General features: G+C 53.1%; 1 protein-coding gene across 5 annotated transcripts in view; it reads left to right on the top strand.

Moving 5' to 3' along the window:
• JDP2 (Jun dimerization protein 2) overlaps positions 1–13,924 on the top strand; it is a 39,244-nt gene extending 25,320 nt beyond the window's left edge. For all 5 annotated transcript variants that reach the window (XM_070416378.1, XM_070416416.1, XM_070416406.1 and 2 more), the window contains exons 3-4: positions 7,879–7,983; positions 12,767–13,924. In XM_070416378.1, coding sequence (XP_070272479.1) covers positions 7,879–7,983; positions 12,767–12,952 — 291 coding nt within the window. In that variant the 3' untranslated portion in view covers positions 12,953–13,924. The remainder of the gene's footprint in view (positions 1–7,878; positions 7,984–12,766) is intronic.
• The last annotated feature ends 4,386 nt before the right edge of the window (positions 13,925–18,310 follow it).

Here is an 18,310-nt window from a genome sequence, read left to right as displayed (position 1 = left end):
TGGAAATAAGGAGAGGGACAGGTGAGGAGTAGGCCCCGAGTTTCTAACTCCAGTGAATGGGTGGGCAGTGGTACCAGTGGGTTGGAGAACAGAGACAAAGTCACCAACTGAAGATACAGACTTTGAGGGGCTGAGGGACATCCAAGTTGAATGTCCAACTGCCAGTTGGATGTATGGGTCTGAAAATAAAATTTGGTTGGCATTGATGTGTAGGTGGCGATGGAAGCCACATGGAAACGATGATCCATAGGTGGTGCGTGAGGGAAGCAGCAGGCCAAGGAGAGGACTCTGGAAAAGGATCCCAGGCAAGAGACAGAAAGGAGAGGTCAGAGAAGTAGAAAATTCCAGGAAGAGGGGGTGATGTGCGGTCAGGTGGAGCCAGGAAGCCCAGGGGGTCGCACCAGCACTGTCCTTGGGACTTGGTCAAGAGGACTCAGGTCCTGTCCTCAAGTGTGAGCCGTGGAATAATCCTCTCCCTTCCCTGGACCTCAGTCTCCTCATCTGTAAAATCTAGAGGTTGGCCTGGGGGCCTGCCAAGAGCCCCTCTCTGTTTCTGAAGTGACTATTTCTGAAACCTCTTAAAAGCGGGGAGGCGTTGCTAAGCCAACGCTGCCCCTGAAGAGCGAATGAATGAAAACCCAGGGATGTCAGAGTTGGGTCGGAGATTTCAGTCCAGCCCACCCATTGGAAGGAAGCATGACGCAATGGAGTGGAATCGCTGTCGTTTCCCAGCTGGGTGACCTAGGGCAGACACGTCACCTTGGGGATGGAGAGTAAAATGAGATCCCTATTACCCATCTTGCAGAGGTGCTTGAAGGTTAGTGAGAAGTGGAAGCCACTGTGTTTGTTACCGATGAGCCTCAGGACAGGAGAGAGGAGCTGAGTGGCCCGAGGTCATGAGGAATAGAGCACCATGGTGGCTAGAACCAGGTGTCTGATGACCAACTCCTGTGGGGTCGCTTGCCAAGGGTCATCAATTAGCAGCCCGCAGATGTGTTTTGTTTGGCTCACTCAGTGTCCCTTTCAAAATGGAATTTGTTGCCAACATTAAAAATTGGGAGTTAACTTAAAAATCCACATTTTCAGCTAGTCTTGAAACCTTGAGAGATTTGACAACACTCAGCCTGCATTGCCCTGGGGCTGGTGGAGAGGCCATGGCCCCATCTAGCCCTACTCCCTCGATAATGGTTACTTCCTTGGCCCTTGGAGGTGGCTTGAGTTTGCAACTGCAGCCTTAAGCTGACCATTTGTCTTGACTTTTCCCTTATGGCCCTGTCTTGGGTTCACAGAAACTGTCCAATATTTCACAGCTGAAGTCAAGACCTCGGCCTTAGGAGCAGCAGGGCCTGGCTAGAGAAGATGGGAGAGAGAGAGGAGAGCAGAGTCTCCAACAGCTCAGCCCCAGGGGAGATGCTGGTTGGGAGGGCCTGGCCCCTGTGGGTTGCAGGGCGTCAGCAGGGGTATTGGACAAGGGCCCTGGGGTTTCCTCATTCCTCCTGCAGGGGTGGGAGAAGGCAGAGGGATTCAAGGGCCCAGGCTGGCTGGCATGCCCAGTAATGTCTTGTCCCTGGCCTGCCCTACTTTTTTGGTGGTGGTGGTGGTGGGGGGGGGCGGTGCAGGGGAGTGGGGAGGGACTGCCCAGAGCAGCCTGTTTATATGGGGGAATGTCTGGTATGTTTGGTATTTGGGTGTTTACTTCCCAGGGTGCTCATGGGTCCCTGATGTTGAAATCTGTCTCCTTCGTGCAGGGGGAGGGACCCAGTGGGCCTGGCCAGGGCTGGATTTAGAAGCCTCAGAGCTGTTACTCCAGGTCTGCTCGACAGCCCTCATGCCCTGACCCACCGCCAGCTGCTTCCCCTGGCTCAGGTGTCCTTTTATGCCAGATTCTGCCCAGGGAGCTGGAGGCTGGGTGTACCCCAGGCAGCACTCTCTCTGCCTCCCTGTCTCACCTGGGAAGGCAGGCAGGGAAGCTGAACCCTTCCTGTATCCCAGGCTGCAGGCCTCCTTGCAAACCTGTGCAGCAGCGCTCGGGGCCTTCCTCACGCAGGTGAGGAATGGAGGCTCGGAGAGGCTGAGAGACTTGCCCAGGAGCACACAGCCAGTCCGAAGCAGGGCGGCTGGGGGATGCAGGCCTCTTGGACCCTAGCGCCCATGCTGCCAGCCGTGACGCCGTGAGTCTCAGGAGAGCCTGGCTCTCTGCGGGTGCTAGTTCCAGTCCGAGAGAAGCCTTCCAGACCTTCGCTGCTCTGGTCAGTGCTGGGGCTTTGATCCTCCCTCCCCGTTTCTGCTTGTCGCCAGCTTTATTGCTCTTTTCTCTGCTGCTTTGTCCATATGACAGTTTCTGTATGTTCAGTGCCTCAGGTTAAACAGTACCATTGCCTTTTCTCGTCTCATCTATTTGTGGGTCCCACAAGATACATTTTTGGAAAGGCTTATGAAATGTCAGAATTCACAGTCACATCTGCACAACTGGTGCCACCGTGTGACAGTCACGTGGCCTGCAGATGGGCCCGGGAAACGGCCCCGGTGAGGGTGAGGCAGGAGCGAGCGGTGCGGCCCCTCCTTGAAATCACTTCGCTTCGGTGCTACACATTCACTGTTAGTTGTGCAGTAAATAGTTTTTATTTGAAAAGATCCAAATAGGGAAAAACACAAAATGGTCATCGCCCTCAGGTGGAGCTGAAAGGGTGGGGGGGGGGGCTGCTACCAGGTGTGGGGGCTCACACAGACCACCTGCCCTGCGAGGAGCAGGAGGCCTCAGGCCCTGGGGCCCGGAGGCTGTCACCTTTCAGGCAGCCTTGATTTCTGTAGTTTCCTCATCTGCGAAGGTGGGGAGGAGACTGTCCTGGGTGGTTTACTGGGGCCAGTTAGCCCACTGGACTCCGAACCCAGGTACTGGATTCCTGCTGAGGTGCCGTCCTCTCCTGTCCAGAAGCCCTTCTGCACCCAGGCTGCTGCTTTCCAGCTGTTCCAGAAGCTGGCTGCTGGGTAGCAGTGGTTCTCCCCTGGCTCACTGGGGACCGCCTTCTGCTCCTCCATTTTCACCTGGCATCACGTGACTTCACCAGGGGGGCCCTGGTGTCCTGGCATCTTTCAGTGGCAAGAGGCAGGCACCTTCTCAGACTCCCTCCAGGCAGAGGTTTTCTGGGTAGAGTCAGGGGTGTGTGTGCACCATGGACCCCACGGACGGGAAGCTCAGCCAGGCCTCTCCAGGGGTGGAATTGGAGGACCAGGAGAGGTTCTGTGTCTGTGTGTGCTTCCTGTCTGTCCACGCAGTCTGTCTGTACCACTGGCCTCTGCCTGTGTCTCTGTGTGTGTCTCGGGGGCTCTGCCTCTTTGTCTTTCTCTTTGTCTCTGTTTTCTGTGTTTCTTTCCTCTCTGTCTCCGTCTTCCTTTCTCAGTCTGTAGCTTGGGTGAGGCAAGTAAGATGCCCAGGGCATGGCATTTAAGGAGGCACTCACTCTTGGCTGCTGACCCTGTCCTTGCGTGAGCCCCAGAGTTGTGCTTCCTTAAATGTGTGTCCCTGGCACCTTGCTTGCCTCGTCCTGGTCCAGGCCCCGTTTTTCTCTGTCACCCCTCCTTCTCTTTGCCGCTCTGACTCCCTCCTAGAGCTGAGTGCGTGTGTCTCTCTTGTCACATGGTCTCTAGTCTCTGCTCAGCTCCAGCATCTTGATCTTCCTGCTCCTCTGGGCACGTGGCTGAGGTGGCTTGCTCCCCAGTCCGGCAGTTCAATTTTAAATTTCATGGAGGCAAATGCAGACCAGCTCGGGTCAGCCACTCACCCCTTGTCCAGTCAGCTGTGGCCGGGGGCTGGGGTCCCCCAGCCCTCAGCAGGCGCTTGAGAACAGGCTCCCTGAGGTGGGACAGCTCAGCAGGAGGCCCTCTTGGCGTGGATCCCCAAGTCCCTCACAGCTTTGCCCCAGGTTTGCCTGGGAATTATGGAAAAACAGAGTCAGAACTAAGTTTGAGAACAGAAAAGATAGGCTCCCCTCCATCCCCTAACCCCCGTCTCTTGGTTCTTTAAATGTATTGAATGCCAAGTTGCCTCCTCCTCAGGCAGCCTGGTTCTTCCAGCTGCATCTGCAGAAGAAACTGTCACCTCCCGTTCTGGGTTCCAGTTTTAGATGTCTGAACTGTGTGATGAGAACAGTCTGCTGTCTCTCACCCACTCACGTCCCAAATGCTTTAATCCAGGGAGCGGCAGGAGGAGGGGCAGCAGCCTTGACTCTGGGGATGAAAGAGGGCTTGAGGAGGGCTGGGGGGTCTCCAAACGGTCCCATTTGGGGCGTGAAGACCACACAGGCCCAGGCAAAAGGAGCCAGAGTCAGCCCGTGGGGATGGAGAAGGCTGAGGGGCACCGCCCAGTGCCAAATATCTGGTGGGGCCTCAGCAGCTGTTTTCTCCAGTCCTCTGGGTGGCTCTTAAACAGCAGCAGGAGGATTTGGGGGGAGATGCAGCAGTGCCAATCGGGAAGGTGTGGTGATGGAGCGTTGGGGTCATTTCTTGCCTCATTGGGAGATGTCAGCCAAGGTGGGCGTGGATGCAGAAAGGCCTGGGGATGACCTTGGAAGCTCGTGCCACGTGGCTGTGGAACTGGAGGCTTTGGGCTTCGGTGCACAGCCTGGATACCTTGAGGACTTGCTCAGGCTTAGAGCATTCCTGCCACAGCCAGCAGAGCCCTGTACCCTGAGTCTAGGCTCTGCCTTCAGCCAATGTGCTTCTGAGAAGACAGGACCCAATCCCCAAGCTTTGCTGGCCACCTGCAGACAGAGAGGCTATCCCAGCAGAGAAGGCTCCTATGAGCACTGGGGAAAAGGTTATGCAGATACCAAAACAGGCCATAAGTGACTTTTTATATGATAGAATCCAAGCCTGTGTCATTTTTCTCCATAATCCTTTGTTCATTCATTCATTTGACTAACATTTGCTGAGCTCTTGCTAAGTGCCATGTTCTGTGCCAGGTGCTGGGGATGCCGAGGTCCCCAGCAGGAAGCCAGGTCCTACGTAAACAGAGAATTATGGTGGGAGGGGATAGACTCCTACAGCAGGGCACTCAGAGTGCTGTTGCAGCACAGCCAGGGCCGTTAATTCTATCCGGAGTCCAAGGAGCCTTCCTAGAGGAGGTGACATTTGCTCTTGAAGGTTGAGTAAGAGTTTTCCAAACGGGAAAGGAAGGCCATCTCAGGAGGGCCTGGCTAGCTTGCAGAAAGGTGAGAGGTTTGGGGCAGAGGGTGATGGCAGGACGGGATCACTGTGGCTGGAGGAGCGGGTAGAGCAGCCCTCTGTCTGGGCATCAGCCTGGCCCAGTTGATTTCTTAAACTTCCAGCGTTCGGCCCTCGTTGAGCCTGCTGCTAGAGCGGCTTCTGTTCGCCCCCAACTTGATGTAGGATGAGGCCCTGCACTGGGGTGGGGTAGGAAGCTGGGTCTTGGAGGACAGAGGTTGTGTCTCCTAGGAAAGGGCTGCTCTGCCAGAACCCAGGGTGCTCTGGGAGAGGGGGGAGGGGCCCGGAGCCCAGCAGCGCTCAGGTTGCACACATCACCTTAGCAGTTTGTGGGCAAACCCTCTTGGCCGAGGGGAGATTGCACCGCCTGCCACTTCCTCCAGTTCCTTCCCTCTGCCTGTCGTCACGGTTACCTCTGCTTTGTTGGGGGTGAGGTTGAGGTTGGGCGGAATCAATTTTGTCCAGGTTTCTATTTTCCCAGATGCGGGTCAGCCAGAGGAGCTGTCACTTCTGGTTCTGTTTCAAAGGAGGCTGAGGGGCTGGGAGGTGCGTGGGTGCGGCCGTGTTGACAAGGCACCTCTCCAGTCAGCCTCCCAGGCGGAGTGGGAGTGGGGCAGAGAGGAGCTCAGAGGTGGTGGAGAAAGAGAAGGGGCTGCCCTGCCAGGGGCTGTGATAATGGCCTTGGGTGCTGGTCTCCGGCCCAGGCCCTGGGTCCTGACCTCCCAGAGCATGCTGGGAGTGCATGGAGAGAAGCTGTTTATTTTCCTGGCCCAAAGCCCTTTCGGCTAAGACCTTGTTCCAGGTCTCAGGCTGCCAGAATCACCCCCACTGGCTCGAGAAGTGAGACAGTTGGCAAGCCCAGAGCAATCCATGACCTCTCTAATGGCCTCTGACCCTAGGCTGTCCCCACACCACCTGGGTGTGTGTCCTCCAGATTCTCCTGCAGGTAACGGACCATGAGAGGCATCACATCAAAGTGATCCTGATGGGCTGAGCCAGTGGGCAAGAGCAGGAAGGTTGGAGTCACAGAAATCCGAGTTGGAATGCCGACTGCACCATTTCCTAGATCAGTGGTCGGCAAACTCATTAGTCAACAGCGCCAAATATCAACAGTACAACGATTGAAATTTCTTTTGAGAGCCAAATTTTTTAAACTTAAACTATATAGGTAGGTACATTGTTATTTTTTTTTTTAAATATATTTTATTGATTTTTTACAGAGAGGAAGAGAGAGGGATAGAGAGTTAGAAACATCGATGAGAGAGAAACATCGATCAGCTGCCTCCTGCACATCTCCTACTGGGGATGTGCCCGCAACCCAGGTACATGCCCTTGACCGGAATCGAACCTGGGACCCTTGAGTCCGCAGGCCGACGCTCTATCCACTGAGCCAAACCGGTTTCGGCGGTACATTGTTATTAACTTAATTAGGGTACTCCTAAGGCTTAGGAAGAGCCACACTCAAGGGGCCAAAGAGCCGCATGTGGCTCTCGAGCCGCAGTTTGCCGACCACGGTCCTAGATAAATGGCCTTGGATATATTGAACTGCTGAGCCTCAGTATCTCCATCTGTCCAATGGGACAATAATAGGACCTTCATCATCAGACATTTTGAGAATTATGTGGCCTATATTTAAAGCATTTAGCAAAGTAGGCAGCAAGCAGCAGCTCTCATTATTATTAACTAGAAGCCCAGCACATGGAATCATGCGCGAGCCGCAGCCTCCGCCAGCCGCCCCTACCCTCCAGCGCCATGCCAGCCGCTGCTCGCGGTGGTGGTGGTGGTGGGGAGAAGGGACCGAGAGGTGCTCAATGCACCGCATGGTGACCGGTCGTTTGGTCCTCCTGGTCATCACGGACACTGGCTTCTTTTATATATAGATGACACAAGAGCTGCCGCTTCGACTGAAAGCCAGTGTTGGTGGGCAGGGTTTCCTCCTTCCCATGTCCTGGGCCCTCTTTCACGCGTGGTGCGTTTCCTAACGTGTCCTGGGGGGAAGTAAGTCCAGAGGCTCGGGAGGCCCTTTTGCCTGTGTCCTGTGCAGGGCACTTTAGGGAGCATTGGGACCCTGGGATACAGGGCGGGGCCTGAGGGAGAACATGCAGGTAAGAGAGTTAGAGCCAGGTGAGGAGGCCGGGAGACTGTTCAGTTGACAAGGAGATAAACCCAAGTGTTTGGAAGGACCAAGAGGGAGGAAGAAGGTACCTCAGGGAGGTGAGGGCAGAATGCAAAAGCTGTGCCCACGCCCAAGGTGGTTTTGAAGGAAATGCCTGAGAACTGCTGGCCTGGAAAATAGTGCCCAGAGGGCTTGGGCTGGGCAGGAGAGCAGACCATCACCATTGGGTGCTACCTCTGTGTGAGGAGACTCCCAGGTTCGGGCCTCCTGAACTCTGGCAGAACCCAGGCAGCCCTGCCCACCTGGCACCCTGACTCCCCCCAGGGGTGCCCACCTGCTCTGAGAGGGTCTTGGGCTGGCTGGGCAGTATTTCCATGTCACCAGCTGAGAAGCCAGGGAGCTGGCAGACAGGGACGGCTCCCTCACTGCTGAGACGTGAGTTAGGAAGCGGATTGTCCATCTATCTGTCTGTGTGGCAGGAGGGAAGCTCTGCTCCAGGCCTGTCTCAATGTCTAATCAGTGGCTCTCGGCCCTCACAGCTAGACGAGGAAGAGGAGCGGAGGAAAAGGCGCCGGGAAAAGAACAAAGTGGCGGCAGCCCGATGCCGGAACAAGAAGAAGGAGCGGACGGAGTTTCTGCAGCGGGTGAGCAGGGCAGCTGGCCGGGCAGGGAGGGGGCTGTGTGGATCAAAAGACGTCATCAAACGCTGCGGGAATCGATGAGTACCTGCTCTCCCCGGCCCCCGTCTGCTGCCCCATCCTGAATCAAGACAGCCAAGGGCAGCCTGCAGCAGCTCCAGCCCAGCCCACCCAGATCCCTGGGGGGCCAGAGAAGGTGGGAGCAGCCACGCTCCCTCCACCGAGGTTAGACCCTGGTGCTGATGGACCCAGTTGGCCCAGGACTGGTACTACCCATTTTGGTACCCTGGTGGCTACTAAAGTTGTCTAGGGTGGGTGCTGGTGAAATAGGTAATAACGCCATGCACATGGGCCGTGGACACAGCACCTGGGCAGAGAAAAGCTCCTCCCTTAGCTGCAGGAGGCTCTTCCAGCTCTGCCCCCAGCTGGCTGGCCTCTGTTCCTGCCCCCGGGGACCAGAGTTCAGCTCTGATGCAAAGGCCAGAGGAGGGCTGCCTTTCCTCTCGGCCCTCCGAGCAGGCCCCTGCCCTTTCACTGGAACGTACCAAGCAGGCGATTGTTCTTTCTCTGCTGAGTCCCATCAGAGAAGCCTTTCCTGATTCTCAGAAATGGCAGATGGCAGTGAAGGAACGTGACCAGAGAGTCCAGGCCAGTGATCTCCAGCTCCCCGGCCCCAAGCCCTTCTTCATTAAATAATAAGGGTAACAATATATAATGATAACAGCATGGGCCAGGCTCTGTTCTACAGTATGCAACAATGAACAATAGTTGCTAATTTTTGTAAAGTTGAGCACTGTGCTAACTGCTGTGTGCCTATTATCTCATTTTATTGGCATAATAACTATGAGATACATGCCCTCATGATTCTCTTTCTGCAGATGGGGAAACGAAGGCATGGAAAGGTTAAAAACTTGCCCAGGTCCCTCAGCAACTAAGTGGTAGAACTGAGATTCGAGCCCAAGGTTAACTTCAGAGTATTTGTTCTTAACACTCTGCTGCACTGGCTCTAGTGCCTTCATTCATTTGTGCATTCATTTAGTTGTTTGTTTATTCTTTTACTCATCCACTGATTTGTTGACAAGTCTTTTTAAAAAAATATATTTTTATTGATTTCAGAGAGGAAGGGATTGGGAATGAGAGATAGAAATATCAATGATGAGAGAATCATTGATTGGGTGCCTCCTACACACCGCCCACTGGAGATCGAGCCCACAGCCTGCAACCCTGGGCATCTGCCCTGACTGAGAATTGAACTGTGACCTCCTGGTTCATAGGTCGACGCTCAACCACTGAGCCATGCCGGCTGGACAAGTATTTTTAAGAATGTACCAGGTGCCCAGCACTGTGCTATGTATACTGGGGGATACACATGCAGGAGCAGACATGGTCCTTCCTGTGGGAGCTGCAGAGAGAAAGCCAGGTTGGCCAACAAAATGCCACGGCGTCCCTGTGATAAACGCATGTGTGAAGCAAGGCGCCACACACCTGCTTGGTCTTTCCATGTGATACAGATGTTCACACATAAGGCTGGGTTGACATACATTCATTTTAAGGAGGTGGATCTGTGCACAGTACTGAACGCTGCATGTTGGACCCTGACCCTTACGTATCCATTTTTAAAAATTTATTTTATTTTTTATTGATTTCAGAGGAGAAGGGAGAAGGAGAGATAGAAACATCAATAATGAGAGAGAATCATTGATTAGTTGCCTCCTGCACGCCCCCTACTGGGGATTAAACCTATAACCTGGGCATGTGCCCTGACAGGGAATTGAACCATGACCTCCTTGTTCATAGGTTGACGCTCAAACGCTGAGCCACACCATCTGGGTTGCGTAACTTCCACTCACTGTACCTACAACCTATTCCCTTCTCTGTCCTTCCCCACCACTCTCCAGAACAGCCCCTCCCCCAGGCTCACAGGCAGCTCTCGTCCCTGTCTCTCATTCTCTAAGACCTGCCAAGCTTTCCTGGAAATCCTCCTCCTCTTCTCCCCCTTCTCTTGCTTCCTGTTCTCTTGCTCACCGCTTAGAGTAAAATTCCTTAAGCCTCCCTAACCCTTCGGTTTACAAAGTGCCTTTCCCACGCGAGTCCAGGATCATCACCTTTTTAAAAATATATATATATTTTATTGATTTTTCACAGAGAGGAAGGGAGACGGATAGAGAGCCAGAAACATCGATGAGAGAGGAACATTGATCACCTGCCTCCTGCACACCCCGTACCGGGGATGTGCCTGCAACCTAGGTACATGCCCTTGACCGGAATTGAACCTGGGACCCTTCAGTCCGCAGGCCGACGCTGTATCCACTGAGCCAAACCGGTTAGGGCTTTTTACCGATGAGATAACCAGGGCTCGGAGAAGTTAAGAAACTTGCTGTGGACTCTTATTTGAAATCCTAAAGCTTTTTTCAGGCTGGCTCCACGCCACCTTCCCAGCTTCTTACATACCCCACTCCGTCCTAAAATGACCTATGGTCATGATGAGTGACTTTATCTCCTAACCACTTCATAAGCGTTTCCATGTCTGTGTCCTCATTCACTCAAGGCTCCCTTCCTGCAATCCCTCACTCCCACCAACCTTCTCTACTCAACCAGAGAGTCCACCGGTTTTTCAAACCCAGCCTCAGACCTGGCCGTTCAGCCCCCTCGGAAGGTCTCCCAGATGCAGCCTGGCTGACGGGCACATAGTGGGCTCTGCCCTACTGTGTGGATTCTTCTTCCCCTCAGAGTGGAAGCCATACGAGAGCCGTGTTGGGAGCTCACGGGCTGGGTTTCTCCAGAGCCCTCCTTGTGCTCACAGGTCCTCAGCAGATGCTCATGGGTGGGTGGGGCAGAGGCTCAGAATGACCCAGAGTCGGAGCCTGGGCTGGGGAGAGCCAGATGGTGAGCGGGTTTGTGAGATTCCCAAGGTCAGCAGCTCCTCAGACTCGGAGCCAGTGGCTAAGATGCGCACCTTCCAGCCCCAGACTGACGGGTCAGGGCCTCATGGTTTCACGTGGGGTCGCTCCTGGCCCTCAGAGGTGGACTTCTCTCGGGATTCCGAGAACAGTGGCCCAGCCCCCCTGTGGCACCTCATCCTGTTGAACTAAAAACCACCATAGCTGAGTTTTAGTATTTTCCCACTGAGCAGTTTTTCCCCTTTCTGTGAAGCTATTCTCCCTCAGCATCTAGTCACGAGGACCGCACGTCTCAGCAGTCCCGAGGTCCCTGGACGCTGACGCTGCCCCCCTCAGAGACGAGCACAAGGCACAGCTTAGTCAGACCGGCTGGTGTGGGGAAGACAGCGCCCGGGGTGTGTGCGCCCCCCCCCTCCCCCCAGGTGGAGGGCAGTCATGGGCCCGAGCCAGGGCCACACGGCCTGTTGTCACACACACAGTTGCAACCGCAGTTTGTTCTCTGTCTAATACAGGTTGCTCAACCTCAGCACTGTTGACACTTGGGACAAGACAGTTCTTTCTGTGGGGCCACCCTGGGCACTGCAGGGCAGGCGTTCAGGAGCGCTCTTGGCTCCCAGCACGAGGTGCCAGGAGCAGCCCCCTCGCCAGCTGTGACAACCGAAAACATTGTCAGTTGTCTCCTGGGAGGCAAAATTGCTCCTGGTTGAGAACTGCTGGCCTAAAACTTTGCCGGCCAAAGTTGAATAAATTCCAGCTCCCAGACTGGTTATAAGTTTTTAGACTCAGTCCAAGGAAAATCATTCAGGAGCTTTTCTGTTTCATTGTTTTGCTCCCCGAGGCTTTAATTGGTATGCCCCTCACTATCCACACGATAAACATACAAATCCCCAGATCAAACCAACATTCTTTCCTTTCCCCGGAGCCGCTCCAACTGAGCTGGAAGGTCATTGGAAATCTCTCCAGAGGTCTAGTGGGAACCTCACTTTGGGTCAAGAAGAATGACTGTTATTGCCTCTCAATGGGCAAAGCTTCTAGATAACAGGGTAGGAAGAGGCCGTTCAAACAATTATAGGCTAATAACCAGGAAGCACGTGTTGTAGAAGGAATTACACGACCATCTTGTTCTTTCCATAGGCCGGAATTTCCGCAGCATGCATCTGTCACCCCTCAAAGCACTTGGCCGTTTCCCTGCCACCCAGGGGCCACCTCTGTGGACCCTCTGTGCACCTGTTCTAGGCCCACTCGGTCTCCAGTCTTCTCCCACCTTTTGTTTCTTGTGCAAAAGCCCCGAAGCAGGAGAGTGTTGGGCATATTTGAATAACAGTAGGGAAGCCACTGTGTTTGGAGAGGACTGAGTGAGGGCAGAGAGGTGGGACATGAGCCAGGCTGGCTCTGCCTGGGTTCATCTCCCTGGGGACCCAGGGCAGTGTCACAGCGTGACGGACACTGCTTGCAGAAAGTCACTTATTCCAGGGGCTCAGGAGCAGGTTCTGTGCTTCCTCCAGTGGGAACCTGGCGGACAGAAAGCAGGGAAATGTTGCCCTAGCTGGTTTGGCTCAGTGGATAGAGCGTTGGCCTGCGGACCAAAGGGTCCCGGGTTCGATTCTGGTCAAGGGCAACTTTGGTTGCAGGCTCCTTCCCGGCCTGGGCTCTGGTTGGGGCTCGTGCAGGAGGCCACCAATTGATGTGTTTCTCTCACATTGATGTTTCTCTCTGTCTTTCTCTCTCTCTTCCACTCTCCCTAAAAATCAATGGAAAAATATCCTCGGGTGAGGATTAGAGAAAGCAGGGAGATGCTAGCCTTACTCCTACTCAAAGGCAGAGCCTGTCCCCAGAGCCGGTCCCCAGCCTGTGAAAGCTGACTGCCATGTCTCTGTGTTTGCGCACAGGAATCTGAGCGGCTGGAGCTCATGAACGCGGAGCTGAAAACCCAGATCGAGGAGCTGAAGCAGGAGCGGCAGCAGCTCATCCTGATGCTCAACCGGCATCGCCCCACCTGCATCGTCAGGACCGACAGTGTTAAGACCCCCGACTCAGAAGGCAACCCACTGCTGGAGCAGCTGGAGAAGAAGTGACCATGGGCTGGGAGGAGGAAGAGGAGGAGGAGGAGGAGATGGGGAAAGGGAGGAGGAGGAAGGTCCCAGAGGGCTTGTCCTTGCTGCATGAAAAACTCTTCAATGAGGCTCAGCACAGCCAGCATCAGCCTGGCTTTTTTGTGAAACTCCGATCAGCCACACCAGGGGAAGAAACCCAGGCTGATGAAACCCAGGACCAAGCGCTGAGACCAAAGTAGTCCTGAGGGGGGCCTGTTCTGCCTGGGGCCAGGCTTGCAGGAGGCAGGACAGAGGCTCTGGGCCGGAGAGACGCCCAACCAGGCAGCTGTGGGCACTTCTCCGGCCTCTCCGCCAGGGCACCCACCCAAAGGACCTCCGAGCAGCCAGGAAAAGCCATGAGTTGCAACCAAAATTCGGCTGAGGATGGAACTCAGAGTGAAACTGCAATCTGCCTGCCCCCAGCCCTGACCCTGACCCTGATCCCGATGCAAGGCTGGAGAAGGGCACAGTGCCAGGCCCTGCTGTACCCACCCACCATGGTCCAGCTCGGTCCTGCCCGGAGTGGCAGCCGGGGCGCACCCTCGCCGGCCCTGCTGGAGTTGCTGTGGGCACGAGGCGCGGGCGCCCTTCCAAAGCACATACTCACTGAATGTTTACAGACTGGCTGTCCTGGCAGGGCTTTCAACTGCACATGTTTTTTTATACTTTCTTTTGTTTTGTTTTTTTAATATTTTTTACAAAAAAAAGATTTTATACAAGCAATATATAAATGGATTTCTATAATCACTCGATGTGATACAGTATAAATATGCTATGGTTTGTTTGTTACGAACAGATATTCAGCAGTTATGGCCGTTGCGTGTAACTCCTAAGTACTGTAGTCTCTGGGTGTTGGGGGTGGCAGGGGTGGGGGTGGGGTGCATTTCCATCCTGGTAAACCCTTCATAGTACTCAGTCCTGTATCGCTCAGTAAACATTACTCTTACTTACCCAGCTGCCTCTTGTGGTGTCTGCCTAGGGGATGGGGTGCAGGGCATGCTCAGTGGGCCTCCCGGCGTGTGGTGTACCGGAATGTTTGGAATATCTGCTGTAGGCCCCTTGGTTTTCACAGCAGCCCTCCCAGGTAAGTGTTGATGTGCCCATTTTACAGATGAGGAAGTCGAGGCTCAGAGAAGTTAATGAAACCTGCAGTACTTCGTTTATCCGCTCCACAAATGTTCACTGAGTGCCTCCACGGGTTTGCCAAGCACCCTGCAAGGCACAGGGCGGTCACTGGGGAATAAGACAAACCTAGGGCCAGCGTCGGTAGAGCTTCCAGTCCTGAGCTAAATCCTGGGCTTGCTCCATACATGGTCTCAGTTCATCTTCACAACAGTCGTGCCAGGGAGCAGCAATGGCCGCCATTCGCAGGTGACAAATTAGAGGCCCTGGGAGATGAAGTTGCTGCCACCATTTGTTGACTTACAGTGTGACATATATGGTCTCATTTACTTCTCCCAATGCATGAAATAGGCATCACTGCCCCATTTTACAAATGACTGAACCGAGAGGGCAAGTGACGTACCCAGGGTCACCCAGCGAGCGAGGGGCAGAGCTGGTGTCTGAACTCTGCCTCCAAGATCCCATGACTCTCCACCTGTCGCCAACTGACTGTGTGGTTTTCCCCGTGGCTGGATGTCTCATCTGATTAGAACAGGAAGCCTGTGAGGCCACGGTTTTACAGATTTAGTTTCCGGAAGGGCTGGATAGAGTTTCAGGCTATGTCATGTTCACGGAGTGAACCAGTGACCCAGGGAAACGCGTGCCTGACCCAGGAGACAGGGTGTGGATAACTCAGCCAGGTCCTCACCTCCGCAGCTGAGTGCATGTCTCCGAAAAGCGAGGATGGCTCGGTGTGGTAGGCAATCATTGCCCTCAACTCAGCACACAACAGTTCACCAGGCACTTCATGCGTGTTATCTCATTTCCAATCACAGCCCTATGAGGTAGGTGGGGTAGGTGTTCTTAGCTCCATTGTCTAGTTGTGCAAACTGAGGCTTACAAAGATGAAAGGTCACCCACCTGAAAAGAGGCAGAACTAGGAGCTGAACTCTACTGCCCTCCTTTCTATGGTATATTTGCTCTTCTCCATCACTGGGGCTAGATAACTAGTGACTGATGATGAGGTTCCAAGTAGCAATGACTGTGCGTTGCTTCCCAAATCATGAGCGAGGCCTTCTGGGATGGATGGGAAATGAGAATAGGTCATTATATGTCTGGTTCCTTACTCAACTCAAGTTCTCTCCACCCAACTTGTTAGGTGTGGGCTCCCTGAGCCCTGCCTTGGAAGCAGGGCCTGGTCAGCTCACTGTCAGCTGTGGCAGCCACGGTAAATCCTCAGGATGATAAATCCTTTGACATTTTTCAAGCTGTGAGAAAAACAAAATGTAGACTTACAAGGGTCCCTCGAGTGACCTGGTAGAAGTTCCTGCCGCCTGCCCCTGGTCCTATGCTTGGATGCTGCGAGCCTGTACCTCCAGGATAGGGCCCTCCTAGCCTCTGCAGATGGGCTGCCTGCCAGGATCAGTGCTGTGCTGGGCCGAGGCCTGCCCTTGGTGTTTCTACCTCACCAGGACCGCCACTCCCTGGGGGTAGCCAGAAGTCACAATCACAGTCTTCCTCATAAGAGCTAACGTTTGCATGTGTTCTGTGTCCCTGGCACTTAAATTTTATTATTATTACTAGTGGCCCGGTGCACGAAGATTCGTGCACTGGGGGTGGGTCCCTCAGCCCGACCTGCACCCTCTCCAATCTGGGAGCCCTCAGGGGAGTCCTCTCCAATCTGGGAGTTTCTGTCTTTGCAATCATATGAGCAAATTGTCTGAGACCCCCAACACAGTTTGGTTTGTTGCTCACAGAATAATAGAAGCTTTTTTTTCCCTTTGCTTCATTGGTGGAGATTTCCTGGAAGTTTTAGGATATCTTCCCTTTAATTTTTCCTAGACACTCTGATTTTACTTATGTCTCTCACCTCTGCTATCCCTCCATCCCCCACTGCAACATGATAAATCCTTTGACATTTTTCAAGCTGTGAGAAAAACAAAATGCTCCAGGCTCACTTTGCTCTAGTGTCTAGGTTTAGGAGATCCGTCTGCCACCAGAACTATGATTCCCAGCATTCCTGGTGCTCCCTGCACTCTTGGTTTTCCCTTCCTGCTCTGTCTCTCTTCCATGGCCTCCCACTCTGCCAAGTCCTCCAAGCTGCCAGCTTTCCCTCTCTGCTCTCCATCTGGCGGCTTGGGGAGCCAAGTTCCCCAAGCCACTCCACTCTGTCGGCTCTCCCGCTCTGCTTTCCGCCCGGTGCCCGTGTATGCAAATTAACCTACCATCTTTGTTGGGTTAATTTGCATACCCACTCCTGATTGGCTGGTGAGTGTAGTGGAGGGACAGTCAATTTACATGTTTCTCTTTTATTTTATAGAATTGCTTTTTAGAGGGAGAGAGAAACATCAATGAGAGAGCAAACATCAGTGGGTTGCCTCCTTCACGCCCCCTACTGAGGATCAAGTCAGCAACCCAGGCATGTGCCCTGAATGGGAATTGAACTGGTGACCTTTCAGTACATGGGACAACGCCCAACCAACTGAGCCATGCCAGCCAGGGCTGTGCCTGTCCCTTTAGGTGTGTTACTGCAGCCGGTCCATATGACCTTGCTGGGAGGTAGGTGCCATCATCTCCATGTTACAGATGAGACAACAGAGGCACAGAAAAGAAGTCACTTGCCCAAGGTCACAGTCCTACTGGGTGGCAGAGCCTGGATGTTCTTACAGTCTGACTCCAGGTATACAAACACAAGAGCCGGGCCTCACCCCTTGGGGAAAGCTCCGTGTTTGTGGTGTGACCTCCATTATGGTGAAACTTGTGGGGGGAAACATTGAGAATTCCCATCTCTCAGATACTCATCTCCAAATGGACATAAGAAGACATACTTTAAAGGTAAATGGGTTCAAAGCCAATATTCTGCTGACTAGCCATGAGCCTCACTTTTATCTGAAAGGTGGGATGTAACCCAAGCCTTGTTTATGGGGTTGTCAGGCTCAAGTGAGAAACGCATAGGATATTGCCTTGTGAAATACAAAACCCCGTAAGATGGTAATTTCTTGTCCTCTGTTAGTGTGGACAGTTCTTGATATTTACCACAGAATACAGATTATGCAAATACCTTTTATTTTCTAAATACCTTTTATTCTCTAAAGGTGGCTGCAGACAGAGTGTGTGTTCTGGCCATGAGTCCAGTTCCCACGGTGATGAGTGCCTGGGATCCAAGACTCCTGATTGGCCACAACTAGCTTTGTTGGGCTCATCATTCTTTCCATGAGCCTCCCTACACCCTCCCGCCGGGTGTCCTCTGTGCTGAGTGGCCATGAAAATCAACTGTGCAACGTGAGAAGGATAAAGCTTAGTGGCAATCAGATGGGCAGACACTAGTACATATTGGCCAGGATACAGATTAAAGAGACCGCACATGCAGTGCCAGTGGGAAACTGGTGTGACTACCCTGTCAGGCAATTTGGCAATAACCAGTGATGCTAAAGCGAAGCGCATCCTTTGACCTAGCAATTCCCCTTCTCAGTACATACCTTGGAGGAACTCGAGCATAGGGGCACAAGGCAATGGACAAGAATGTTCGCTGGCGCTTTGTTTGTAATAAAGAGAAATTGGAAACAACCTAAATAGCTAGAAACAGAAGAGCAGATAAACAAATTGTGTTTTCATAAAACCGAATATTACTCAGCAGTTAAAAAGAATGAACCAGGGCTACGGGTATCAATGTGGACAAATCTCAGAAACAATGCTGAGCTGGAGTAAAGGGGGCAAACTGAAGAGGGACAGAGGCAAGTGTACCATTTATGGAATCTTCCTAAACATGTAAACTGGTATTTTACTGTTGATGGGTACAAACAGATCTGAGTACTAGAGGTAGAAAAGCTTGCCCAGGAATGCTCTAAATAGCAAAATGGGAGAGGCTCCTGCGGGTGGGAGAAGGGGAAGTGGGGATGGCATCTGCGAAGGTAAGGAGGACACTGGGGTCCAACTGCGTGTGCAACGTTTCATTCCATTCATGTCTCATCTGAACCAAATTAGAATAATGTTAGAATTTGTCAGAGGTGGGTGACGTGCTCACAGACACGGGTTATCGTCTCTCCAGACTTCTCTGAATGTTCGGTATTTTTCATAATAAAAGAGAACAAGCCACAGCACAAATAGAAGGTTTTGGTTTTCCACACGTTCCTTAGCCAGCTCAGGGGAAAAACGCAAAATCTGAAATTACGGGGGAGTTGCAGCAGAGGGTCTTTGAACTGATGCAAATTTAATTCTATGCCTAGAGGGAGAGAGGAT

The sequence above is a fragment of the Myotis yumanensis genome, unplaced genomic scaffold, assembly GCF_028538775.1.
Source record: "Myotis yumanensis isolate MYYU_CA2020_CCGP unplaced genomic scaffold, mMyoYum1.0.hap1 SCAF_1, whole genome shotgun sequence".
Taxonomy (NCBI): domain Eukaryota; kingdom Metazoa; phylum Chordata; class Mammalia; order Chiroptera; family Vespertilionidae; genus Myotis; species Myotis yumanensis.
This window is presented reverse-complemented; position numbering and strand designations above follow the sequence as displayed.